This window comes from Procambarus clarkii, chromosome 31 (assembly GCF_040958095.1).
Source record: "Procambarus clarkii isolate CNS0578487 chromosome 31, FALCON_Pclarkii_2.0, whole genome shotgun sequence".
In the NCBI taxonomy this organism is placed as follows: Eukaryota; Metazoa; Arthropoda; class Malacostraca; order Decapoda; family Cambaridae; genus Procambarus; species Procambarus clarkii.
In genome coordinates, this window is record NC_091180.1 from 5,790,863 (window position 1) to 5,817,939 (window position 27,077).

General features: G+C 50.9%; 1 protein-coding gene across 2 annotated transcripts in view; it reads right to left on the reverse strand.

Moving 5' to 3' along the window:
- LOC123758567 (uncharacterized) overlaps window positions 1-27,077 on the reverse strand; it is a 104,960-nt gene that overhangs the window by 52 nt on the left and 77,831 nt on the right. For both annotated transcript variants that reach the window (XM_069334322.1, XM_069334321.1), the window contains 4 exons: window positions 18,383-19,084; window positions 17,558-17,704; window positions 5,593-5,772; window positions 1-5,476 (listed from right to left, as the gene is read on the reverse strand). The exon at window positions 1-5,476 is cut by the window's left edge and continues 52 nt beyond it. In XM_069334322.1, the coding sequence (XP_069190423.1) occupies window positions 4,964-5,476; window positions 5,593-5,772; window positions 17,558-17,704; window positions 18,383-19,084 (1,542 nt within the window). In that variant the 3' untranslated portion in view covers window positions 1-4,963. The remainder of the gene's footprint in view (window positions 5,477-5,592; window positions 5,773-17,557; window positions 17,705-18,382; window positions 19,085-27,077) is intronic.

A 27,077-nucleotide genomic window follows, 5' to 3' on the forward strand; every position in this document is an offset into this window, starting at 1 on the left:
ATAAAAATATGTGAACAAAGAATTCATATTGATAAGACATGGTAACACTGGCGGAAGAGGGGAGGAGGGGTTAAGGGAGGATTTCAAGACATCTGCCCGCCAGCCATTATACATAAGTATACATGAATACAATATAAAGTATATATACACAACATGTGTATCAAAACCATGTCTATGTTGTATACATGTCACAGTGCCAAAATCTAATTTAATGTTAGAGGACAATGTAATGAACAATAATGAAAGGGAAATTACACAGTATACACGACAGTAATACATCTGAGACCTAAATTTATACATTCTCCATCATAGTTCACATAATATTTCCTATACAGCATTATGTAGCATTCCATAATATAAGCATATACGGATGTTTTTTAAGCTACACGACATTAGGCTACTGCTATTCACTAGACTTCTAATATATATCCACAAATACATGGCAAGGACTTATAGTACAGAAATATAATAGACATAGATATATGTGGCATACATTGGCAATACACATTTAATACTAGTGTGTTGTCGAAAAAAGAATAATTACATAAATTAATATTCGTGATACTAGGCTAATCAACCAAGACGTCACTATACAGTTTGAGTACATCATACACCAGCTACAGTATGATGATACTGGTGTATGTGTGGTCATAACACCACCTCACACCCATATAGTAATACCACAACACACCATGGACCAGTATGGTAATATCACAACACACCATGGACCAGTATGGTAATATCACAACACACCATAGACCAGTATGGTAATATCACAACACACCATGGACCAGTATGGTAATATCACAACACACCATGCATGGACCAGTATGGTAATATCACAACACACCATGGACCAGTATGGTAATATCACAACACACCATGGACCAGTATGGTAGTATCACAACACACCATGGTCCAGTATGGTAATATCACAACACACCATGCATGGACGAGTATGGTAATATCACAACACACCATGGTCCAGTATGGTAATATCACAACATGCCATGGACCAGTATGGTAATATCACAACATACCATGGACCAGTATGGTAATATCACAACACACCATGGACCAGTATGGTAATATCACAACTCATTATGGTCCAGTATGGTAATATCACAACACACCATGGTCCAGTATGGTAATATTACAACACACCATGGACCAGTATGGTAATATCACAACACACCATGGACCAGTATGGTAATATCACAACACACCATGGACCAATATGGTAATATCACAATACACCATGGACCTGTATGGTAATATCACAACACACCTGAGTGATTGTGAGGTGACTGTGATATAGCAGAAATAGTAATATAATAAAGATAGTGTGATAGTGATACTGAGGTAGTGATATGACAGCGATAGTGAGGTGATGGTAATATAGCAGTGATAGTGAGGCGATATAGCAGTGATAGTATAGTTGTGATATAGCAGTGATACTGAGGTAATGATGATATGACAGTGATGGTGATATAGCAGTGATGGTAAGGTAGTACTCACCTATTTGTGCTTGCGGGGGTTGAGCTTTGGCTCTTTGGTCCCACCTCTCAACTGTCAATCAACTGGTGTACAGATTCCTGAGCCTACTGGGCTCTATCATATCTACATTTAAAACTGTATGGAGTCAGCCTCCACCACATCACTGCCTAATGCATTCCATCTGTTAACTACTCTGACACTGAAAAAGTTTCTTCTAACGTCTCTGTGGCTCATGTGGGTACTCAGTTTCCACCTGTGTCCCCTTGTTCGCGTCCCACCAGTGTTGATTAGTTCATCCTTGTTTACCCGGTCGATTCCTCTGAGGATTTTGTAGGTTGTGATCATGTCTCCCCTTACTCTTCTGTCTTCCAGTGTCGTAAGGTGCATTTCCCGCAGCCTTTCCTTGTAACTCATGCCTCTTAGTTCTGGGACTAGTCTAGTGGCATACCTCTGAACTTTTTCCAGCTTCGTCTTGTGCTTGACAAGGTACGGGCTCCATGCTGGGGCCGCATACTCCAGGATTGGTCTTACATATGTGGTGTACAAGATTCTGAATGATTCCTTACACAGGTTCCTGAACGCTGTTCTGGTGTTAGCCAGCCTCGCATATGCCGCAGACGTTATTCTTTTTATGTGGGCTTCAGGAGACAGGTTTGGTGTGATATCAATTCCTAGATCTTTCTCTCTGTTCGTTTCATTAAGTACTTCATCTCCTATTCTGTATCCTGTGTTTGGCCTCCTATTTCCACTGCCTAGTTTCATTACTTTGCATTTACTCGGGTTGAACTTCAACAGCCATTTGTTGGACCATTCACTCAGTCTGTCTAGGTCATCTTGTAGCCTCCTACTATCATCCTCAGTTTCAATCCTTCTCATAATTTTTGCATCATCGGCAAACATTGAGAGACACGATTCTATACCCTCTGAGAGATCATTTACATATATCAGAAACAGTATAGGTCCAAGGACTGACCCCTGCAGGACTCCACTCGTAACGTCTCGCCAATCTGAGACCTCACACTGACTCGTTGTCTCCTGTTGCTTAGGTACTCCTGTATCCAACGGAGTACCTTCCCTTTCACTCCAGCCTGCATCTCCAGCTTTATCACTAGCCTCTTGTGTGGCACTGTATCAAAGGCTTTCTGACAATCCAAAAATATGCAGTCTGCCCACCCTTCTCTTTCTTGCCTTATTTTTGTTGCCTGGTCGTAGAATTCAAGTAACCCTGTGAGGCAGGACCTGCCATCCCTGAATCCATGTTGATGCTGTGTTACAAAGTTCTTTCGCTCCAGGTGCTCCACTAGCTTTCTTCGCACAACCTTCTCCATCAGCTTGCATGATATGCAGATTAGGGACACTGGCCTGTAATTCAGTGCCTCTTGTCTATCCCCTTTCTTGTATATCGGGACTACGTTAGCTGCTTTCCAAATTTCTGGCAGTTCCCCTGTTGCCAGTGATTTGTTATACACTATGGAGAGTGGGAGGCACAGTTCTTCTGCTCCTTCCTTTAGTATCCAAGGGGAGATTCCATCTGGGCCTATAGCCTTTGTCACATCCAACTCTAGTAAATACTTCCTTACTTCCCCGCTGGTAATCTCAAACTCTTCCAGTGGTTCCTGGTTAGCTATTCCTTCTCTTATCTCTGGGATTTCTCCTTGCTCTAAGGTGAAGACCTCTTGGAACTTCTTATTCAGTTCCTCACACACTTCCTTGTCGTTTGTAGTGAATCCTTCTGCCCCTATCCTTAATTTCATAACCTGTTCCTTTACTGTTGTTTTTCTCCTGATGTGGCTATGCAGCAATTTAGGCTGAGTCTTTGCCTTAAGTAGTAAGGTGCTGAGTAGTAAGTCTTTGCCTTAAGTAGTGGTGCTGTAGCAGTGATAGTGATATATCGGTAAATGTAAGGAGGAAAAATATCAGAATGAGGTGATAATGCAGAGAAAGAGAAATGATGTTGGTGTAACTGATGTGTTATGTGATAGTGAGCTGTTGGTGACACAACAGTGACAACAGCTGTCATATGGTGACACCAACAATTTGTTACTCAACATGGTCAGTATATGACCCCAAGTGTGGGGCCTGAGATGATGGTGATATATAGAGGTGATAGTGAAGCTACAGTGATACAGCAATGGCAGGTTACAGTACTGGGAAGATATAGCATTGATGGTAATACAGCCGTGACTGTCAGGTATATGATACCAAAGTGTTAAATACCAAAGTGTTAAATACCAAAGATAGTGAAGTTATGATGATATAGTGATAAAGGTGTGTCCTTAAATTACATTGGCATCAAAACACGCAGTCGATGGTGATACAGGAGTGATGGTGATGGTGGTGGTACAGTGAACTAGAGCGGTAGCACAACACCACAGTAGTGGTGGTACAGTGAACTAGAGTGGCAGCACAACACCACAGTAGTGGTGGTACAGTGAACTAGAGTGGTAGCACAACACCACAGTAGTGATGGTGGTGGTACAGTGAACTAGAGTGGCAGCACAACACCACAGTAGTGATGGTGGTGGTACAGTGAACTAGAGTGGCAGCACAACACCACAGTAGTGGTGGTACAGTGAACTAGAGTGGCAGCACAACACCACAGTAGTGATGGTACAGTGAACTAGAGTGGCAGCACAACACCACAGTAGTGATTGTGGTACAGTGAACTAGAGTGGCAGCACAACACCACAGTAGTGATGGTGGTGGTACAGTGAACTAGAGTGGCAGCACAACACCACAGTAGTGATGGTACAGTGAACTATAGTGGCAGCACAACACCACAGTAGTGATGATGGTGGTACAGTGAACTAGAGTGGCAGCATAACACCACAGTAGTGATGGTACAGTGAACTAGAGTGGCAGCACAACACCACAGTAGTGATGGTGGTGGTACAGTGAACTAGAGTGGGAGCACACCACAGTAGTGATGGTGATTGTACAGTGAACTAGAGTGGCAGCACAACACCACAGTAGTGATGGTGGTGGTACAGTGAACTAGAGTGGCAGCACAACACCACAGTAGTGATGGTACAGTGAACTAGAGTGGCAGCACAACACCACAGTAGTGATGGTGATGGTACAGTGAACTAGAGTGGCAGCACAACACCACAGTAGTGATGGTGATGGTACAGTGAACTAGAGCGACAGCCCAACACCACAGTAGTGATGGTACAGTGAACTAGAGTGGCAGCACAACACCACAGTAGTGATGGTGGTGGTACAGTGAACTAGAGTGGCAGCACAACACCACAGTAGTGATGGTACAGTGAACTAGAGTGGCAGCACAACACCACAGTAGTGATGGTGATGGTACAGTGAACTAGAGTGGCAGCACAACACCACAGTAGTGATGGTGATGGTACAGTGAACTAGAGCGACAGCCCAACACCACAATAGTGATGGTGATGGTACAGTGAACTAGAGTGGCAGCCCAACACCACAGTAGTGATGGTGATGGTACAGTGAACTAGAGTGGCAGCACAACACCACAGTCCACCACATTCACCTCCGTAATGTCACTGTGGTTAACTGCTGCCCTCACCACATCTAGGCCGCTCACCACATCACCGAAGACACCATGTAACCGGTAACCAACCTGGCGGTCCCTGGTGGTGATGCCGAACTGGGCACACCTGGGACCCCCAGCCCCACCCAAGGCCCACACAGCTCCTGCTCGGGCTGACTCCCGATACTGCCCCTTGAGGTTAGGCAGCAGTCGGGCTCCTCCCATACCATCATTACTCTGGTAGTCTCCACCCACCACCCACTCCCCCGGCTGACCCTTGTTCCCCACCTGCAACAGTTTAGTGTTATGGTAGGTGGGGCCCCGCTGGCCCGTACACAACAACACAAACTGTCTGGCCAACGGAGTGTCAGGGGTCAGCCGGATGGTGACCCGCTCTTTTGTTGACCCCGCCCACTCGAGGTCAAGGAACGCCAGGGTGCAGGAGGGCTCCAGCACGCCCACAACCTCACTCTCCTGCAGAAAATGAAATAAATCATGCTGATAACTGTATAACAAAATGATATCATATTAGTTATGATAACTCAGTAAATCAGTAATGTCAGTAAGACTAGTGGGTGTAAAAAAGTAACCTGGAAGGTGTGGGCGTGGGCTGGCGTGGGCTGACGCAGGAGTGGGTGGAGGTACAGCTGTCCGTCTTGTAGAGTTATCCTGGCGGAGCGGAAGCCATCTTCATCGTCCAGGACGGCCAACACCCGGCCAGCATCCACCAGCCTCTTGACGGGCTCCCTCATCCTGCGGAGGTCCTCAACCTGCGGACAGTGTCAGCTCCATTATCACCTGTGGTCAGTGTCAGCTCCATTATCACCTGTGGTCAGTGTCAGCCCCATTATCACCTGTGGTCAGTGTCAGCCCCATTATCACCTGTGGTCAGTGTCAGCCCCATTATCACCTGTGTTCAGTGTCAGCCCCATTATCACCTGTGGTCAGTGTCAGCCCCATTATCACCTGTGTTCAGTGCCAGCCCCATTATCACCTGTGGTCAGTGTCAGCCCCATTATCACCTGTGGTCAGTGTCAGCCCCATTATCACCTGTGGACAGTGTCAGCCCCATTATCACCTGTGGACAGTGTCAGCCCCATTATCACCTGTGGACAGTGTCAGCCCCATTATCGCCTGTGGACAGTGTCAGCCCCATTATCACCTGTGGACAGTGTCAGCCCCATTATCACCTGAGGACAGTGTCAGCCCCATTATCACCTGTGGTCAGTGACAGCCCCATTATGCTGGACCAGTAGCTCCAGCCCCCCCTCTACTGGCAGGGGGTTGGTGCTGGACATGTAGCTCCAGCCCCCCCCCCCCCCCCCCCACTCTACTGGCAGGGGGTTGGTGCTGGACCTGTAGCTCCAGCCCCTCCCCCCTACTGGCAGGGGGTTGGTGCTGGACATGCAGCTCCAGCTCCCCCCCCCACCCACACTCTACTGGCAGGGGGTTGGTGCTGGACCTGTAGCTCCAGCCCCACTCTACTGGCAGGTTATCTTGAGGTTATCTTGAGATGATTTCGGGGCCTTTTAGTGTCCCAGCAAACCGATCCTCGACCAGGCCTCCACCCCAAGGAAGCAGCCCGTGACAGCTGACTAGCACCCATGTACCTATTTTACTGCTAGGTAACAGGAGCACAGGGTGAAAGAAACTTTGCCCATTGTTTCTCACCGGCACCCTGGATCGACCCCAGGACCACAGGATCACAAGTCCAGCGTGCTGTCCGCTCGGCCGACCGGCTCCGACCGGCAGGAGGCTGGTGCTAGACCTGTAGCTACAGCCCCCCCTCTACTGGCAGGGGGGTTGTGCTGGACCTGTAGCTCCAGCCCCCCTCTACTGGCAGTTGGTTGGTGCTGGACCTGTAGCTCCAGCCCCCTCTACTGACAGTTGGTTGGTGCTGGACCTGTAGCTCCAGCCCCCTCTACTGGCAGGGGGGTTGTGCTGGACCTGTAGCTCCAGCCCCCTCTACTGGCAGTTGGTTGGTGCTGGACCTGTAGCTCCAGCCCCCCTCTACTGGCAGGGGGTTGGTGCTGGACCTGTAGCTTTAGCCCTCCTCTACTGGCAGGGGGTTGTGCTGGACCTGTAGCCCCCCTCTACTGGCAGGGAGTTGGTTCTGGACCTGTAGCTCCAGCCCTCATCTACTGGCAGGGGATTGGTTCTGGACCTGTAGCTCCAGCCCCCCTCTACTAGCAGGGGGTTGGTGCTGGACCTGTAGCTCCAGCCCCCCTCTACTGGCAGGGGGGTTGTGCTGGACCTGTAGCTCCAGTCCCCCTCTACTGGCAGGGGGGTTGTGCTGGACCTGTAGCTCCAGCTCCCCTCTACTGGCAGAGGGTTAGTTCTGGACCTGTAGCTCCAGAATTCCTCTACTGGCAGGGGGTTGGTGCTGGAACGGTAGCTCCAGCCCCCTTCTTCTGGCAGGGGGTTGGTGCTGGACCTGTAGCTCCAGCCCGCCCCTCTACTGGCAGGGGGTTGGTGCTGGACCTGTAGTTCCAGCCCCACTCTACTGGCCGGGTGATGGTGCTGGACCTGTAGTTCCAGCCCACTCTACTGGAACAGGGTTGGTGCTGGACCTGTAGTTCCAGCTCCGTCTACTGGCAGGGGGTTGGTACTGGATCTGTAGCTCCAGCCCCCTCTCTACTGGCAGGGGGTTGGTGCTAGGCCTGTAGCTCCAGCCCCCCCTCTACTGGCAGGGGGATGGTGCTGGACCTGTAGCTCTAGCCCCCCCTCTACTGGCAAGGGGTTGGTGCTGGACATGTAGCTCGAGCCCCCTCTAATGGCAGGGGGGTTGGTGCTGGACCTGTAGCTCCCGCCCCCCTCTACTGGCAGGGGGGTTGGTGCTGGACCTGTTGCTCTAGCCCCCCCTCTACTGACAGGGGGTTAGCGATTGACCTGTAGCTCTTGCCCCCTTCAAATGGCAAGGGGTTGGTGCTGGACCTGTATCTCCTGCCCGCCTCTACTGGCAGGGGGTTGGTTGTGGACCTGTAGCTCCAGCCCCCCCTCTACTGGCAAGGGTTTAGTGCTGGACCTGTAGCTCCAGCCCCGCTCTACTGGCAGAGCGTTGTTGCTGGATCTGTAGCTCCAGCCCACTTCTAATGGCAGGGGTTGGTGCTGGACCTGTATCTCCTGCTCTCCTCTACTGGCAGGGGGATGGTTCTGGACCTGTAGCTCCAGCCCCCCTCTACTGGCAGGGGGTTGGTGCTTGACATGTAGCTCTAGCCCCCCTCTACTGGCCGGGGGTTGGTCTTGGAACTGTAGCTGCAGCCCCCCTCTACTAGAAGGGGGTTGGTGCTGGACCTGTAGCTCCAGTCCCCCTCTACTGGCAAGGGGTTGGTGCTGGACCAATAGCTCCAGCCCCCTCTACTGTCAGGGGGTTGCCTCTCTACTGTCAGGGGGTTGCCCATCTACTGTCAGGGGGTTGGTGCTGGACCTGTTGCTCCAGCCCCCCTCTACTGGCAGAGGGTTGGTGCTGGACTTATAGCTCCAGCCCCCCTCTACTGGCCGGGGTTGGTGTTGGATCTGTAGCTCCAGCCCCCCTCTACTGCCAGGGGGTTTGGTGCTGGACATGTAGCTCCAGCCCTCTCTACTGGCAGGGGGTTGGTGTTTGAACTGTAGTTCCAGCCCCTCTACTGGCAGGGGGTTGATGCTGAACCTGCAGATCCAGCCCCACTATACTGGCAGGGGGTTGATGCTGGACCTGTAGCTCCAGCCCCCCCCCCCTCTATTGGCAGGGGGTTGGTGCTGATCCTGTAGTTCCAGCCCCCCTCTGCTGGCAGGAGGTGGGTGCTAAACCTGTAGGTCCAGCCCCCCTCTACTGGCAGGGGGTTGGTGCTGGACCTGTAGCTCCAGCCCCCCTCTACTGGCAGGGGGTTGGTGCTGGACCTGTAGCACCAGCCCCCCTCCCTTACTGGCAGGGGGTTGGTGCTGGACCTGTAGCTCCAGTCCCCCTCTACATTCCAAGAGTTGGTGCTGGACCAGTAGCTCCAGCCCCCCCTCTACTGGCAGGGGGTTGGTGCTGGACCTGTAGCTCCAGCTCCCCCCTCTACTGGCAGGGGGTTGGTGCTGGACCTGTAGCTCCAATGCCCCTCTATTTGCAAGGGTTTGGTGCTGGACCAAAAGCTCCAGCCCCTTCTACTGTCAGGGGGTTGGTGCTGAACTTATAGCTCCAGCCCACTTTAATGGCAGGGGGTTGGTGCTAGACCTAAAGCTCCTGTCCCCCTCTACTGTCAGGGGGTTGGTGCTAGACCTAAAGCTCCTGCCCCCCTCTACTGGCAGGGGGTTGGTGCTGATCCTCTAGCTCCAGCACCTCTCTGCTGGAAGGGGGTGGGTGCTGGACCTGTAGCTCCAGCCCCCCTCTACTGGCAGGGGGTTGGTGCTGGACCAGTAGCTCCAGCCCCCCTCTACTGACAAGGGGTTGGTGCTGGACCTGTAGCTCCAGCTCCCCCTCTACTGGCAGGGGGTTGGTGCTTGACCTGTAGCTCCAGCCCACCGCTACTGGCAGGGGGTTGGTGCTGGACCTGTACCTCGAGCCCCACTCTACGGGACCCGGGTTGGTGCTTGACCTGTATTTCAGCCCCCCTCTACTGGAAAGGGGTTGGTATTGGACCTGTAGCTCCCGCTGCCCTCTACCGGCAGGAGATTGGTGCTAGACCTGCAACTCCAGCCCCCCTCTACTGGCAGGGGGGATGGGTTGGTGCTGGACCTGTAGCTCCAGCCCCCCTCTTCTGGCAGGGGGTTGGTGCTGGATCTGTAGCTTCAGCCCGCCTCTTCTGGCAGGGGGTTGGTGCTGGACATGTAGCTCCAGGACCCCTCTGCTGGCAGGGGGTTGGTGCTGATCCTGTAGGTCCAGCCCCCCTCTACTGGCAGGGGGTTGGTGTTGGACCTGTAGGTCCAGCAACACAATACTGGCAGGGGGTTGATGCTGGACCTGTAGCACCAGCCCCCCTCTACTGGCAGAGGGTTGGTGCTGGACTTATAGCTCCAGCCCCCCTCTACTGGCCGGGGTTGGTGTTGGATCTGTAGCTCCAGCCCCCCTCTACTGCCAGGGGGTTTGGTGCTGGACATGTAGCTCCAGCCCTCTCTACTGGCAGGGGGTTGGTGTTTGAACTGTAGTTCCAGCCCCTCTACTGGCAGGGGGTTGATGCTGAACCTGCAGATCCAGCCCCACTATACTGGCAGGGGGTTGATGCTGGACCTGTAGCTCCAGCCCCCCCCCCCTCTATTGGCAGGGGGTTGGTGCTGATCCTGTAGTTCCAGCCCCCCTCTGCTGGCAGGAGGTGGGTGCTAAACCTGTAGGTCCAGCCCCCCTCTACTGGCAGGGGGTTGGTGCTGGACCTGTAGCTCCAGCCCCCCTCTACTGGCAGGGGGTTGGTGCTGGACCTGTAGCACCAGCCCCCCTCCCTTACTGGCAGGGGGTTGGTGCTGGACCTGTAGCTCCAGTCCCCCTCTACATTCCAAGAGTTGGTGCTGGACCAGTAGCTCCAGCCCCCCCTCTACTGGCAGGGGGTTGGTGCTGGACCTGTAGCTCCAGCTCCCCCCTCTACTGGCAGGGGGTTGGTGCTGGACCTGTAGCTCCAATGTCCCTCTATTTGCAAGGGTTTGGTGCTGGACCAAAAGCTCCAGCCCCTTCTACTGTCAGGGGGTTGGTGCTGAACTTATAGCTCCAGCCCACTTTAATGGCAGGGGGTTGGTGCTAGACCTAAAGCTCCTGTCCCCCTCTACTGTCAGGGGGTTGGTGCTAGACCTAAAGCTCCTGCCCCCCTCTACTGGCAGGGGGTTGGTGCTGATCCTCTAGCTCCAGCACCTCTCTGCTGGAAGGGGGTGGGTGCTGGACCTGTAGCTCCAGCCCCCCTCTACTGGCAGGGGGTTGGTGCTGGACCAGTAGCTCCAGCCCCCCTCTACTGACAAGGGGTTGGTGCTGGACCTGTAGCTCCAGCTCCCCCTCTACTGGCAGGGGGTTGGTGCTTGACCTGTAGCTCCAGCCCACCGCTACTGGCAGGGGGTTGGTGCTGGACCTGTACCTCGAGCCCCACTCTACGGGACCCGGGTTGGTGCTTGACCTGTATTTCAGCCCCCCTCTACTGGAAAGGGGTTGGTATTGGACCTGTAGCTCCCGCTGCCCTCTACCGGCAGGAGATTGGTGCTAGACCTGCAACTCCAGCCCCCCTCTACTGGCAGGGGGGATGGGTTGGTGCTGGACCTGTAGCTCCAGCCCCCCTCTTCTGGCAGGGGGTTGGTGCTGGATCTGTAGCTTCAGCCCGCCTCTTCTGGCAGGGGGTTGGTGCTGGACATGTAGCTCCAGGACCCCTCTGCTGGCAGGGGGTTGGTGCTGATCCTGTAGGTCCAGCCCCCCTCTACTGGCAGGGGGTTGGTGTTGGACCTGTAGGTCCAGCAACACAATACTGGCAGGGGGTTGATGCTGGACCTGTAGCACCAGCCCCCCTCTACTGGCTGGGGGTTGGTGCTGGACTTGTAGCTCCAGCCCCCCTCTACTGGCAGGGGGTTGGTGCTGATCCTGTAGCTCCAGCCCCCCCCCCTTCTGCTGGCAGGAGGTGGGTGCTCGACCTGTAGCTCCAGCCCCCCCCCCCCTTCTGCTGGCAGGAGGTGGGTGCTAGACCTGTAGCTCCAGCCCCCCTCTACTGGCAAGGGGTTGGTGCTGGATTTGTAGCTCCAGCCCCCTCTACTGGCAGTGGGTTGGTGCTGGACCAATAGCTCCAGCCCCCTCTACTGTCAGGGGGTTGGTGCTAGACCTAAAGCTCCAGCCCCCCTCTACTGGCAGGGGGTTGGTGTTGGATTTGTAGCTCCATCCCCCCTCTGGTGGCAGGGGGTTGGTGCTGGACCTGTACCTTCAACCCCCCTTCTACTGGCAGGAGGTTGATGCTGCACCTGTAGCTCCAGCCCCCCTCTACTGGCAGGGGGTTGGTGCTGGACCAATAGCTCCAGCCCCCTCTACTGTCAGGGGGTTGGTGCTAGACCTAAAGCTCCAGCCCCCCCTCTACTGGCAGGGGATTGGTGCTTATCCTGTAGCTCCAACCCCCCCTCTGCTGGCAGGGGGTTGGTGTTGGATTTGTAGCTCCATCCCCCCTCTGGTGGCAGGGGGTTGGTGCTGGACCTGTATTTTCAACCCCCCTTCTACTGGCAGGAGGTTGACGCTGCACCTGTAGCTCCAGCCCCCCTCTACTGGCAGGGGGTTTGGTGCTGGACATGTAGCTTTAGCCCTCTCTACTGGCAGGGGGTTGGTGTTGGAACTGTAGTTCCAGCCCCTCTCTACTGGCAGTGGGTTGATGCTGAACCTGCAAGTCCAGCCCTACTCTACTGGCAGGGAGTTGATGCTGGACCTGTAGCTCCAGCCCCCCCCCCTCTACTGGCTGGGGGTTGGTGCTGGACCTGTAGCTCCAGCCCCCCGTCTACTGGCAGGGGGTTGGTGCTGATCCTGTAGTTCCAGCCCCCCTCTGCTGGCAGGAGGTGGGTGCTAGACCTGTAGGTCCAGCCCCCCTCTACTGGCAGGGGGTTGGTGCTGGATTTGTAGCTCGAACCCCCCTCTACTGGCAGGGGGTTGGTGCTGTATCTGTAGCTCCAGCCCCCCTCTACTGGCAGGGGGTTGGTGCTGGACCTGTAGCGCCAGCCCCCCCCCCCCCTTACTGGCAGGGGGTTGGTGCTGGACCTGTAGCTCCAGTCCCCCTCTACATTCCAAGAGTTGGTGCTGGACCAGTAGCTCCAGCCCCCCCTCTACTGGCAGGGGGTTGGTGCTGGACCTGTAGCTCCAGCTCCCCCCTCTACTGGCAGGGGGTTGGTGCTGGACCTGTAGCTCCAATGCCCCTCTACTTGCAAGGGTTTGGTGCTGGACCAAAAGCTCCAGCCCCTTCTACTGTCAGGGGGTTGGTGCTGGATCTGTAGCTCCAGATCCCCTCTACTGGCAGAGGGTTGGTGCTGAACTTATAGCTCCAGCCCACTTTAATGGCAGGGGGTTGGTGCTAGACCTAAAGCTCCTGCCCCCCCTCTACTGGCAGGGGATTGGTGCTGATCCTCTAGCTCCAGCACCTCTCTGCTGGAAGGGGGTGGGTGCTGGACCTGTAGCTCCAGCCCCCCTCTACTGGCAGGGGGATTGGTGCTGGACCTGTAGCTCCAACCTCCTCCTACTTGGAGGGGGCTTGGTGCTGGACCTGTAGCTTCACCCTCCCTCTACTGGCAGGGGGTTGGTGCTGGACCAGTAACTCCAGCCTCCTTCTACTGGCAGGGGGTTGGTGTTGGATTTGTAGCTCCAGCCCCCTCTCTACTGGCTGGGGGTTGATGTTGGATTTGTAGCTCCAGCCCCCCTCTACTGGCTGGGGGTTGGTGCTGGACCTGTAGCTCCAGCCCCTCTCTACTGCCAGGGGGTTGGTGCTGGACCAGTAGCTCCAGCCCCTCTCTACAGGCAAGAGGGGTTTGATGCTGGACCTGTAGCTACAGCCAACCCTCTACTGGCAGGGGGTTGGTGCTGATCCTGTAGCTCCAGCCCCCCTCTGCTGGCAGGAGGTTGGTGCTGGATTTGTAGCTCGAACCCCCCTCTACTGGCAGGGGGTTGGTGCTGGACCAGTAGCTCCAGCTCCCCTCTACTGACAAGGGGTTGGTGCTGGACCTGTAGCTCCAGCTCCCCCTCTACTGGCAGGGGGTTGGTGCTTGACCTGTAGCTCCAGCCCACCGCTACTGGCAGGGGGTTGGTGCTGGACCTGTACCTCGAGCCCCACTCTACGGGATGCGGGTTGGTGCTGGACCTGTATTTCAGCCCCCCTCTACTGGAAAGGGGTTGGTATTGGACCTGTAGCTCCCACTGCCCTCTACCGGCAGGAGATTGGTGCTAGACCTGCAACTCCAGCCCCCCTCTACTGGCAGGGGGGGTTGGTGCTGGACCTGTAGCTACAGCCCGCCTCTTCTGGCAGGGGGTTGGTGTTGGATTTGTAGCTCCAACCCCCCTCTGCTGGCAGGGTGTTGATGCTGGACCTGTAACTCCAGCCCCTCTCTACTGGCTGGGGTTTGGTGCTGGACATGTAGCTCCAGGACCCCTCTGCTGGCAGGGGGTTGGTGCTGATCCTGTAGGTCCAGCCCCCCTCTACTGGCAGGGGGTTGGTGTTGGACCTGTAGGTCCAGCAACACAATACTGGCAGGGGGTTGATGCTGGACCTGTAGCACCAGCCCCCCTCTACTGGCAGGGGGTTGGTTCTGGATTTGTAGCTCCAACCCCCCTCTACTGGCAGGGGGTTGGTGCTGGACCTGTAGCTCCAGCCCCCCTCTTCTGGCAGGGGGTTTGTGCTGGACCTGTAGATCCAACCTCCTCCTACTGGCAGGGGGTTGGTGCTGGACCAATAGCTCCAGCCCCCTCTACTGTCAGGGGGTTGGTGCTAGACCTAAAGCTCCAGCCCCCCTCTACTGGCAGGGGATTGGTGCTGATCCTGTAGCTCCAACCCCCCCTCTGCTGGCAGAGGGTTGGTGTTGGATTTGTTGCTCCATACCCCCTCTGGTGGCAGGGGGTTGGTGCTGGACCTGTACCTTCAACCCCCCTTGTACTGGCAGGAGGTTGACGCTGCACCTGTAGCTCCAGCCCGCATCTACTGGCAGGGGTTGGTGCTGGACCTGTAGCTCCAGCTACTCTCTACTGGCAGGGGGGGGTTGATGCTGGACTTGTACCTCCAGCCCCCCTCTACTGGCAAGGAGTTGGTGCTGGACCTGTAGCTCCAGTTCCCTTTCCCCTTTACTGGCAGGGGGTTGGTGCCGGGCTTGGTAGCTCCAGCCGTACTCTACTGGCAGGGGGTTGGTGCTGGACCTGTAGCTCCAGCCCCCTCTACTGGCAGGGGGTTGGTGCTGGACCTGTACCTCCAGGCCCCCCTCTACGGGACGGGGGATGGTGCTGGACCTGTAGCTTCAGCCCAACTGTACTGGCAGGTGGTTGAGGCTGGACCTGTAGCTCCAGTCCCCCTCTACTGGCAAGGGGTTGGTGCTGGACCAGTCGCTCCAGCCCCCCCTCTACTGGCAGGGGGTTGGTGGTGGACCTGTAGCTCCAGCTCCCCTCTACTGGCAGGGAGTTGATGCCAGATCTGTAGCTTAAGCCCCCCTCTACTAGCAGGGGGTTGGTGCTGGATCTGTAGCTCCAGCTCCCCTCTACTGGAAAGGGGTTGGTGCTTGACCTGTAGCTCCAGCCCCCCTCTACTGGCAGGGGGGGTTGGTGCTGACCTGTAGCTCTAGCCCACTCCACTGGCAGGGGGTTGGTTCTGGACCTGTACCTCCAGCCCTCCTCTACTGGCAATGGGTTGGTGCTGGACCTGTAGCTCCAGCCTCCCTCTACTGGCAGGGGGTTGGTGCTGACCTTGTAGCTCCAGTCCCAACCTCTACTGGCAGGGGGATGGTCTTGGAACTGTAGCTGCATCCCCCCTTTATTGGCTGGGGGTTGGTCCTGGACCTGTAGCCAAAGCCCCCCTCCACTGGCAGGGGGTTGGTGCTAGACCTATAGCTCCAGCCCCCCTCTACTGGCAGGGGATTGGTGCTGGACCTGTACCTTCAACCCCCCCCCTCTACTGGCAGGCGATTAGTGCTGAACCTGTAGCTCCCGACCCACTATACTGTCAGGGGGTAGGTGCTGGACCTGTAGCTCCAGCCCCTTCTACTGGTAGGGGGTAGGTGCTGGACGTATTTAATCCAGCCCCCTCTCCACTGGCAGGGGGTTGGTGTTGGACCAGTAGCTCCAGCCCCCCTCTACTGGCAAAGAGTTGGTGCTGGACCTGTAGCTCTAGCCCCCCCCCCCCCCCCTCTACTGGCAGGGGATTGATGCTGGACTTGTAGCTCCAGCCCCCCTCTACTGGCAGGGGGTTGATGCTGGACTTGTAGCTCCAGCTCCCCCTCTACTGGCAGGGGGTTGGTGCTGGACTTGTAGCTCCAGCACCCCTCTACTGGCAGGGGGTTGGTGCTGGACTTGTAGCCCCAGCCCCCCCCCTCTACTGGCAGGGGGTTGGTGCTGGACTTGTACCTCCAGCCCCTCTACTGGCAGGGGGTTGGTGCTAATCCTGTAGCTCCAGCCCCCCTTTATTGGCAAGGGGTTGGTGCTGGACCTGTAGCTCCAGCCCCCTCTACTGGCAGGGGGTTGGTGCTGGACCTGTAGCTCCAGCCCTCCTCTACTGGCAGGGGGTAGGTGCTGGACGTATTTAATCCAGCCCCGTCTCCACTGGCAGGGGGTTGGTGTTGGACAAGTAGCTCCAGCCCCTTCCCCTACTGGCAGGGGGTTGGTGCTGGACGTGTTTAATCCAGCCCCCCTCTACTGGCAGGGGGTTGGTACCGGACTTGTAGCTCCAGCCCCCCTCTCTACTGGCAAGGAGTTGGTGCTGGACCTGTAGCTCCAGCCACCCCCCCCCCCCCCCGTTTACTGGCAGGGGGTTGACCCTGGACCAGTAGCTCCAGCCCCCCTTTACTGGCAGGGGGGTTGATGCTGGACTTGTACCTCCAGCCCCCCTCTACTGGCAGGGGGTTGGTACCGGACTTGTAGCTCCAGCCCCTCCTCTACTGGCAGGTGGTTGGTGCTGGACCTGTAGCTCCAGCCCCCCTCTACTGGCAGGGGGTTGGTGCTGGACTTGTAGCTCCAGCCCCCCTCTACTGGCAGGGGGTTGGTGCTGGACCTGTAGCTCCAGCCCCCCTCTACTGGCAGGAGGTTGGTGCTGGACCTGTAGCTCCAGCCCTCCTCTACTGGCTGGGGGTTGGTGCTAGACCTATAGCTCCAGCCCCCCCCCTCTACTGGCAGGGGATTGGTGCTGGACCTGTAGCTCCAGCCCCCCCTCTACTGGCAGGGGGATGGTGCTGGACCTGTAGCTCCAGCCCCCTCCCCCTCTCCCTCTACTGGCAGGGAATTGGTGCTGGACCTGTAGCTCCAGCCTTCCCTCTACTTGCAGGGGGTTGGTGCTGGACCTGTAGCTCCAGCCCCCTTCTACTATCAGGGGGTTGGTGCTTGACCTGTAGCTCCAGCCCCTCTCTACTGGCAGGGGGTTGGTGCCGAACCTGTAGCTTCAGCCCCCCTCTACTGGCAGGAGAGTTGGTGCCGAACCTATAGCTCCAGCCCCCCTCTACTGGCAGGGCGTTGGTGCTGGACCTGTAGCTCCAGCCCCCCTCTACTGGCAGGGTGGTTGGTGCTGGCATTGTTTGGGAGTTTGTTGGCAGTTTCAAGGCTTCAGTCTCTTTGAACCCATCAGTGGTCTGTTTTGGTTCACTGTCTTCCTGGTTGCTTTCCCGATAGGTTGGTGGAGTGTCACCCGCTCTCTGTACCTCTGTGAGGGGGGCCATGATCCCGGGTTCAATAGAGGATCACGGGTTCAATCACCATGCAGGCCAGAAATGGATCCCATGTTTCCTTTCACCTGATGTCTCTGTTCACCTACCAGAACATATTTATCTAGGAGTTAGACAACTATTTAAGATTGTATGTTAAGGAAAGTCAGTAGTTGACCTTGGGGAACTCCAATAAACCTAAGAACAGGCTTCCTCTCCTCAAAACGCAACTCAATATCTTGTGATATGACCTATGAGTGAAAATAAAAAACTTACTGTTAATTGCTTCTGGGGGATCTCTCCGGTGATTTCCTGAACTTTATTCATGATGCTGGAGGCTGAGTCTCCCAGGTGTGTGGGGTCAGCTGTGGCACCTATCTCCGTGGTCGTCATCTCCAGGACCTCCCTGATGGTCTCCTGCACCTGCCATTACCAACACAAACATTAATGGTGGAGGCTGAGTCTCCCAGGTGTACGGGGTCAGCTGAGGCACCTGTCTCTGTGGTCATCATCTCGAGAGCATCAGTCTCTGAGTAAAGTAACTGGACTATAATGAAGCATCAGGCTCTGAGTAAAGCAACTGGACTATAATGAAGCATCAGGCTCTGAATAAAGTAACTGGACTATAATGAAGCATCAGGCTCTGAGTAAAGTAACTGGACTATAATGAAGCATCAGGCTCTGAATAAAGTAACTGGACTATAATGAAGCATCAGGCTCTGAGTAAAGTAACTGGACTATAATGAAGCATCAGGCTCTAAATAAAGTAACTGGTCTAAATGAAGCATCAGGCTCTGAATAAAGTAACTGGTCTATAATGAAGCATCAGGCTCTTAGTACAGTAACTGGACTATAATGAAGCATCAGGCTCTAAGTAACTGGAAAATACAAATAACATTGTTTCTCTACACTGACCACAGTGTAGAGAAACACCAAGATGACAGTTGACTTTATTAATAAAAATGTTTCAGGTGTTAGAACAAAAAGTTTCCTATCTATAAAGTCTACTCTCATCTTGATGTGTCTCCATGTCAAAAGTGTTTATATAGAGGCAATACTACACTCAGTTGAGTGAGAACAATGTGACCTTCAGCAGCATACCTTCACTGAGGTGTGGACAGTCTTGACATTTGGGAAGAGTTCCTGGCACTTCCGGAGCCAATCTTCTACCTTCATGCTGCACTCATCAGCTGTGTCTATGGTTATGTCAACCTCCTGTAGGGTGTTGACTGTGTTGAGGCTCCCCAACATGGCCTGCAGCTGAGTCTTCCCTTTCTCTCCTTGTGTTGTCATATCTACCACACTGGTATCCTCCAGTTCCAAGAGCTTCATTGCTGACTTGTTCTGCTCTACCAGAGCATAGAGTCTGTCCTGGAGCTGGAGGTGGTGAGTCTTCCAGTCCCCCAGCTGGCCCCGATACTGCCCCAGCTGGGACAGTACCTCTTCACAGCTAGTAATGAGGCTGCTAATGCTGCTCTTCTGCTCCTGCACCAGGGAACATAACTTCTTACTGATGCCTCTGGTGGGACCTTCATAAGGTTTTGCTGGCACTACTTCCTCAGTTGTTAGCTGGATATTTTTGAGTTTCCTAACAAAAGCCTCCACAGCATAGTTAATTGGGAACTGAGTAGCAGCTGTGGCAGCGTGCTCGGCACGGCAGCTGGGACAGGTCAGCTGACCATTCTTGATAGCATTGTCAATACACTGGGAGCAGGATGTGTGGCCACATGGCAGTGTGCGAGGGCGTAGCTGATTGTCATCATAATCGTTAAAACACACTGAACATTCCTCTGGTTTGTTATCCTGTGGAAAAAATATTTGTTAAAGCTAGATGTATTTACAACAAAAAGTAATATTACAGTACTGCACAATATTTCCCGATAAAAATTACATAATATTTTCATAATTTCTTTGTGCAGAGGAACCTCGGTATTTGCACTGCTCTCAATTCGCACTGCTAACCGGCCACTGAGGCCGAGGTGTGCAGATAACAGCAGAGAGCCGCAACCAGACCCAACACATGATGTACTCCCAGCCTGATCAACCAAGCATCAATGTTCCAAGGACCCCCTCCAGAAAGCCACAATCTCAATCTCCACCAGAAAAGAAATAGACAGCTGCAACTGAACAAACCGACCACCAAGACTGAAAGAGCAAAAACCCCTGCGCAGGAGAGCATGAAGCTTACCAACTCAACCCCGAGGCCAATGCCAACAGAAACAGAACCTTGGGAAAACAATCTTGAACTGAAGGGGCCACCACAAACCGAGGAAAAGAGGGCAAAAGAGAGCACCCAGTCCAAGGACCAAGACGGTTCCGGCAGCGCATGAGCTGGCCAGAGGTGAAACTATACATAAGAAAGCTTGCAGAATGGGGCGGAAATGACATCCACCCTAAATACAAGCTGAAGCGGCTCCACCAGCGCTGCAAGATAAGAGGCGACAGTAATAAGCATCAAATGATGGTCATTTGATGATATAGCTCCATTGCACAAGGGGGGGAGTAAAGCCTTGGCAAAAAATTATAGGCCAGTTGCACTAACATCACACATAATAAAAGTGTTTGAAAGAGTGATTAGGAATCAAATTTCTAGTTTTATGGAAAACAATGAATTGCACAATCCAGGACAACATGGATTTAGAGCGGGGAAAATCCTGTCTGTCACAGTTACTCAACCACTATGACAAAATCACAGAAGCCAAAGAAGAAAAGCAAAATGCAGATATTGTATACACAGACTTTGCAAAGGCATTCAACAAATGTGACCATGGGGTGAAAGCTCACAAAATGAGGTCAATGGGAATAACTGGAAAAGTAGGACGCTGGATACTCAATTTCCTGTCGAACAGAACACAAAGAGTAACAGTCAATCAGATAAAATCGAGTCCAAGCGATGTTAGAAGCTCTGTACCTCAAGGTACAGTCCTTGCACCGCTACTGTTCCTTATTCTCATATCTGATATAGACAGAAATACACGTCACAGCTTCGTGTCGTCCTTTGCAGATGACACAAAAATCAGCATGAAAATTACCTCTGCTGAAGACATTGAAAAACTACAAGCAGATGTCAACAAAGTTTTCGATTGGGCAGCAGAAAATAAACATGATGTTTAACAGTGATAAATTTCAGGTACTCAGGTACGGCAAAAATGAGGATCTGAAACATAATACAGGGTACAAAACACAATCGAATCTTCCCATAGTAGAAAAACAGCATGTCAAGGATTTGGGAATAATGATGTCTGACGATCTAATGTTTAGGGAGCATAACCAAGCAAATATCGCGTCAGCCAGAAAAATGATCGGATGGATTATGAGAACTTTCAAATCCAGGGATCCCATCACAATGGTTGTACTCTTCAAGTCACTTGCGTTGTCCCATCTCGAGGACTGCTCAGTACTCACTTCCCCCTTCAGAGCAGGAGAGATTGCTGAAATAGAGGGAATACAGAGAACATATACGGCACGCATAGACAAGATAAAACACCTAAATTATTGGGATCGTCTCAAAGCTCTCCAAATGTACTCTCTAGATAGGAGACGAGATACCAAATAATATACACATGGAAAATACTGGAGGGCCAGGTCCCAAATCTACACAGTAAAATAACAACGTACTGGAGTGAACGATATGGAAGAAAATGCAAGATTGAACCAGTGAAGAGCAGAGGTGCCATAGGCACAATCAGAGAGCACTGTATAAACATCAGAGGTCCGTGGTTGTTCAACGTCCTCCCAGCGACTATAAAAAATATTGCCTGAACAACCGTGGACATCTTCAAGAGAAAACTGGACTGTTTTCTAAGAAAAGTTCCGGATCAGCCGGACTGTGGTGGGTATGTGGCCCTGCGGGCTGCTCCAAGCAACAGTCTGGTGGACCAAACTCTCACAAGTCGAGCCTAGCCTCGGGCCGGGCTTGGGGAGTAGAAGAACTCCCAGAATCCCATCAAGCAGGTATCATGAAAAAGCCAAGAAAGAAAGGACAAAACAACCCGAACAGAAATAGAAAACAGCTTACAAAGAGAGAGGAAATGGCGAAAAAAACACCAGGAAACTTCATATTGTCGCCAAGATGAAGCCAGCAGGTGAGACACCTTCAATGAACCCACCTGATCACCATATACCCACGCCAAAAAGACCAGACACGAAGAGCAAAGGAGTAGACCAAACCAGTCATGTGTCAGACCATCCCAATCTGCTGAAAGAGGCGGAGCCGCGGAAAACGCCCTGGGAACATAGGATTAACCCTTAAACCACGCAATACATACATACATATACGATGGGAGTAACTTTCCCAAAACTGCTCAATTTATACATATACAATTGAGGGTCTAGCGAACAATTTGAAATGCCCCGTGAGGGATAGGAGCAGCTATAGTCAAGCCGACCCCGAATGTAAACAGACACCACCTGGGGAAAAAATCCAGCGTAGGCCGCCATTGACGTCAGGCCTCAGTTGCCCGACAGAGACTATGGCGAGCGCATCACGTTCCACCGACCGACCTCGCTCAGCAAAGCGTACATAGCGACCTTTGACTGAGGATGAAATTAATCAGAAGTTTTTCCTGGATGGTGATGAACCTGATATTGACTACTCTGAGTGAACATGCTGGTGCCACGAGGGCTAGGCCTAGCTCCTCACCCATGCCTCCCCACCCACAACTGACACCACTTCATGCCAATCCACATAGTTCATATGTTACTTTGTCAGATTTTTATGTTTTGGTCGACAATTCGGAGAAAGGTGAATCATTTTCTGGTTTTAGTGATTTAGAACCAGAAAATAGTTTTGCTGCCGCTAGTGCTAGTGGAGTGTGTGGTGTTGCCAAGCAACATTTTGTTGCGTCAGCAGCATCTAGTCCAACCATGTGGCATTGCATGGCACCACATGGGGACACTGACGAACAAAGCCCCTCAACATCAATTAATTTTCCCTCACCGTCCAATCCCATCCGTACTGTTTCTAGACTGGTTTCAGTTCCTGATCCATGAATTCCTCGCCGTGGTGCCGCTGTTGCCTCTCGAAAGACACCAGGTGTATATGTGTAGAGATTTTTTTTTTATTATTATTATTTTCTAACACAGACGTGGCCACACATTTACAATTCTAACCAGCATATATACATTTTCTTCTGTCCTCCATGGACAGGGTTAGAGAAGTGTTAAACATATAGTTCAAGGGTTTATTGAACACTCAACCACAGAAGGTGATTCGGTGCTTTTAAAATGCTAAGCTAACCTACATACGTAAATACCTGTACATAGATACACAGATTTACGTATGCCCTACATAAAGTGTTTGATGTGTCTTTTACATAGTGTCATTAATGTACATTCACAAAGGTGAAAAGTAATTCTGATCAGCTTCCATATATACTTTATACCCATACATATACATACACACACACACACATATACATACATATATACACACACATGCATTCACATACATTTGTCTCATTTACTCTGACAGGGGGAGATAGCCGATAAAGAAACTAGTGTGCAATTAAGCACTTAATCACTGAAGGTGATGAAGGTGCTTTTACAAGCTCAGGTTATATAGTTACATCATATATATACATTGTATAATTGATATATTACATGGTCAATCTTGGATACAAGTCCAATATATCATCAAGTGTTCCAGTACTCGTATAGTAATTACAGAGTTCAGCATACCTTAGCCCAGGAGGGCGAAAGTCAGTCAGTATGGGACATTCTACAATATAATGTTCAAGAGAGTGCATGTTTTCTCTTTCACAAAGTTGATAAATTGTGTACTCGACATTTGGGTTTTGAGAAAGCTGCCAGATACGTCTATATCCCAGGCATATTCTGGCCACTATAACATCACATTGCCGGGTTCTTGTTCTATTAGTCCCATATGTGAATGTCTCCTCACGATACCTATCATAATATTTAATGCTACAACTTTCAGGTCTTTGTGAATTTGTTAGGTCGGTGAGATTTTCATTAGATATTTGTTTAAGTATTCTCTTTGTCACTGCTAATGAAACACCCATATCAATTTCTACCACTGGTTTTCTGCAGGCTGTCTTAGCAAGCATATCAACAATGTCATGCCTTGAGATGCCAACATGTGATGGTATCCATAGGAATTTAATCTCAAATCTGTTTTCTTTAGCAGCTAAAACATTCATTCGAATATCACTGACTATTTTCTGGGTGTCACTACTATGTGCGTTCAATGCCAGGAGTGCACTCTGCGAGTCACAGTATATAAGTCCACTGCCTTTGTCTTTTAAAAATTCAGTGGCAAGGTATATGCCTGCAAGTTCGGTTTGAGTTGTACTTGCCCAGTCATTGACGCGCTTCATTGCTGTATGTACGAGAGAAGATTGTTCAAATATGTTACATGCACATCCGGTACATCGTCCACCCTCTTCTACAGAGCCGTCGGTATAGCACTGATACACATCGTTACCCATACTCTGAGTACTTTCAGTGATGCTTTTCAGTGTTAACTGTTTTAATAATGTAGTGTGCACACTATCTTTCTTGGGCGCATTTACAAAATCAACTGATAGATCCCAGTTATCCCATGGAGTAATTGGCTGATTAATCATTAGTTGAGTTGGGTACATATTTAATATTTTGATGGAGTTGGCTACCTTGTAGAACCAATATACATAATCAGATTTCGTTCTTCTTCTATAGACCTCAGGTGAGTGCAGCATATTAGAAAGTTTAGCTTGAAACTTCATGTGTTGTCTAGATCTACTCAATGCCTTCATGCCGAAAACTGTCCTAATAGACAAAATTCTCTCACTTATGGTAGGTAATTTTAACTCTGCTCTCATATTAACTATTCTCGTGGACTTTGGAGCCCCAAGGATGAGACACATAGCTTCATTTTGCAAGGTTTCAAGAGATTTCAGCTCTTTGTCAGTATACAGTGTGAGATGTAGAGCATTGTAGTCAATCACAGAGCATATAAATGATACATAAAACATTCTAGCAAGTCTCACATTAAGTCCATGATTGACACCAACAAGGACCCGCAAGGGCTTTAATCTCTCTCAAAGTCTCCTCTTGAGAGAAGAAAGGTACCCAGGGTCGTTAATGGGGACACCAAGGTATCTGTAAGACTCGCAGTTCTCAAGTGCTCGCCCATCTATGTGATAATTGGCTGATGGAATACCACATGGAATGAGGGCACGGGTTTTCTGTACAGAGATAAGGAGGCCACATTCCTCAGGTCTAGTAGCAAAAGCGTCGAGCAGAACTTGCATTCTAGGCTCGGTGGCAGCCTGTAAACATATATCATCAGCATAACAAATGACAGTGTCTTCATTATTAGTTGGAAGATCTTTAATAAGTTTATGCATCAGAACGTTGAACAACAAGGGACTGAGGAACCCCTCCTTGTGGAGTTCCCAGTTCAAAGTGTTTGCTCTCTCTGCTTTTAACACCATTAAACAAAACATATGCTGTTCGATTAGACAAATAGCCCTTTATCCATTTCAATAATTTTCCTTGTATTCCCAGCTCGGCAAACTGTTGGGAATACAAGGAAAATTACTGAAATGGATAAGATGTTGGGATTACAGACTTTTTCCTTGATACAGGTGATGATATGTTTGAAATGGACTACTTTACTGCATATTTTGATGAGCCGCTCATGCAACATATTGTTTAGGAAATGAACAAATATGCAGCTGATCTCATTCATGAGGAGTTATCCGATTTTTCACGATTACAACGATGGAAAAATACAACTTTAGGTGAAATGTATGTGTTTTTGGCACTGTGTATGTAGATGAAGCATTGTGTCAAACATGTACTCGACCATTATTGGAGCAAAGACCAGACTGTTCCAACACCATTGTTCGGGAAATATATGTCTCGAGACAGATTTGCGATACTTCTCATGTGTCTTCATTTTGCAAGTAATGAAAACTAAACTGAAGATGATAGACTTTGGAAGGTGAGGCACATCCTGAATGAACTTGTTGGAGAGTACAGTGATTTCTATGTACCAGCTCACAAGATGGTGATTGACGAATCCCTTGACCCTTAAACTGCGCAAAACTGCATTTAAAGTTTTAAGTAACTGACACAAAAGTGCACAACACTGCAAGTGCAGTTTTGGAGTACTTCGCAAGATTTAAATGGCATCAGATACACAGAGTTCACATCACCTTCCGCAGGGCTCTTGTAACCAGACGTCATTTAAAAAAAAATCGTGGGCAACATTCCCGGGTGTGAGAGCCTCAGTACTGAGTGAGCCACCAAGGCTGGCGCATGCAGCATGAGCTCACAGCATTGCTGTTCAGCTTGTGATCACAGCATCGCATAAAAATGCTAAAAATATATGTAACTGGTATTATTTAGAGATGATAGTATTACAGAAGATCCCTGACTGTGATATAAATGACTAGGATTCTGATAACAGCAGGATTGTTGTGATAATTTGCGTTGTACTGTGTGAGGAGTAATGTTGAGGGTAGGAGGGCTGTAGCGTAGTCTGCCGAATCTATGTGGCCACCTATTGCTCTTTGCACTTACTATATACCATCTTAGTGGTTTGCTATGGTGAACAAATCATGTGATACTTATATATAATGTCTGTATTTAGTGAATTAAAGTACAAACAGTATGGTGGGAGGAGGATGTGGGTGAGTCAGGTGAGGAGAGGGAGTGGCTGCCAGTGGCAGGCTGCCCGATGTGCCGGCCAGTCCTTGCTGCCTTTTGACTAGGCATACCAACTTAGTGGTTCGTTATGCTGAACAAAAATGGAGATAAAGTGGTACCTCGAATAACGAATTTAATCCGTTCCGGCGCCGTGATCGTCATGTGAAACGGACGTCATACAACACGAATGTCCCTTTTGACAATAATGGAAATCAAATTAATCCGTTCTACCACCAAAAAACATCAATATGATATTCCATGTTTTAAATAATGGAGCAGCCTACCTTACATTCACTGAACAAACCTTTATGACATTTTTCTTTCTTCAAATTTGTTCAATATGTCTTTTTCATTTGTCTTATAGCAAAAGGTTCGTTCGGTGTTCGGCAGGTAGGCTGCTCCATGTTTCTTAAGCTGCTAAGAGGTCCTCAGGAGATTTACACAAAACAAAAATCTAAAAAATAATTTCGTCTTCTAAAAATGTAATTTGTTTTCCCTGAGCACAGGAAAAATAAAAAATAAATCGTAGGTGACATATTTTGGCCACAATTGGCCGAGGAAGTCTGGCAAAATGTGGGCATTGACAGAGCGGTCATGAGTGGTGGTCAGCGTCACCTGAGCTGTCAGGCAAGAGTTGCCACAAAGATATTATTACCTAATTTTTTCAATGTTTCTGATTGATTTTTTCTTTGTTTTTTTTTTTTTGCAGTAATATTACTCAATAGTGTGTAGTGTGATAGATTTATATAATAAAAAGGGTGAATCATCGCTGTGTGCATATTAGTGATTCAATTATTATGTTCATAAAACAATAAACAAACAGTTTTACTGTTATTACACTTTAGACATAGGTTATATATAAATATCTGCATGTTTTGTTCACCATAACAAACCATTAAGTTGGTATTATGAGTCGAAAAGCAACGAGGAGTGACCACCACACACCAGCCAGTTATTCGTTGCCACTCCCTCAACAACGCCTCACTCACCCACTTTCTCTTCCCACCATCCTGTTTTTTATTTTATTCACTATATACAGACGTTATATATAAGTATCACATGTTTTGTTCAACACATCTGTACAACTAAGCTGATATAGGTAGTGCAGGCACTAACAGACGTCGCTACACAAAGTCAGCTG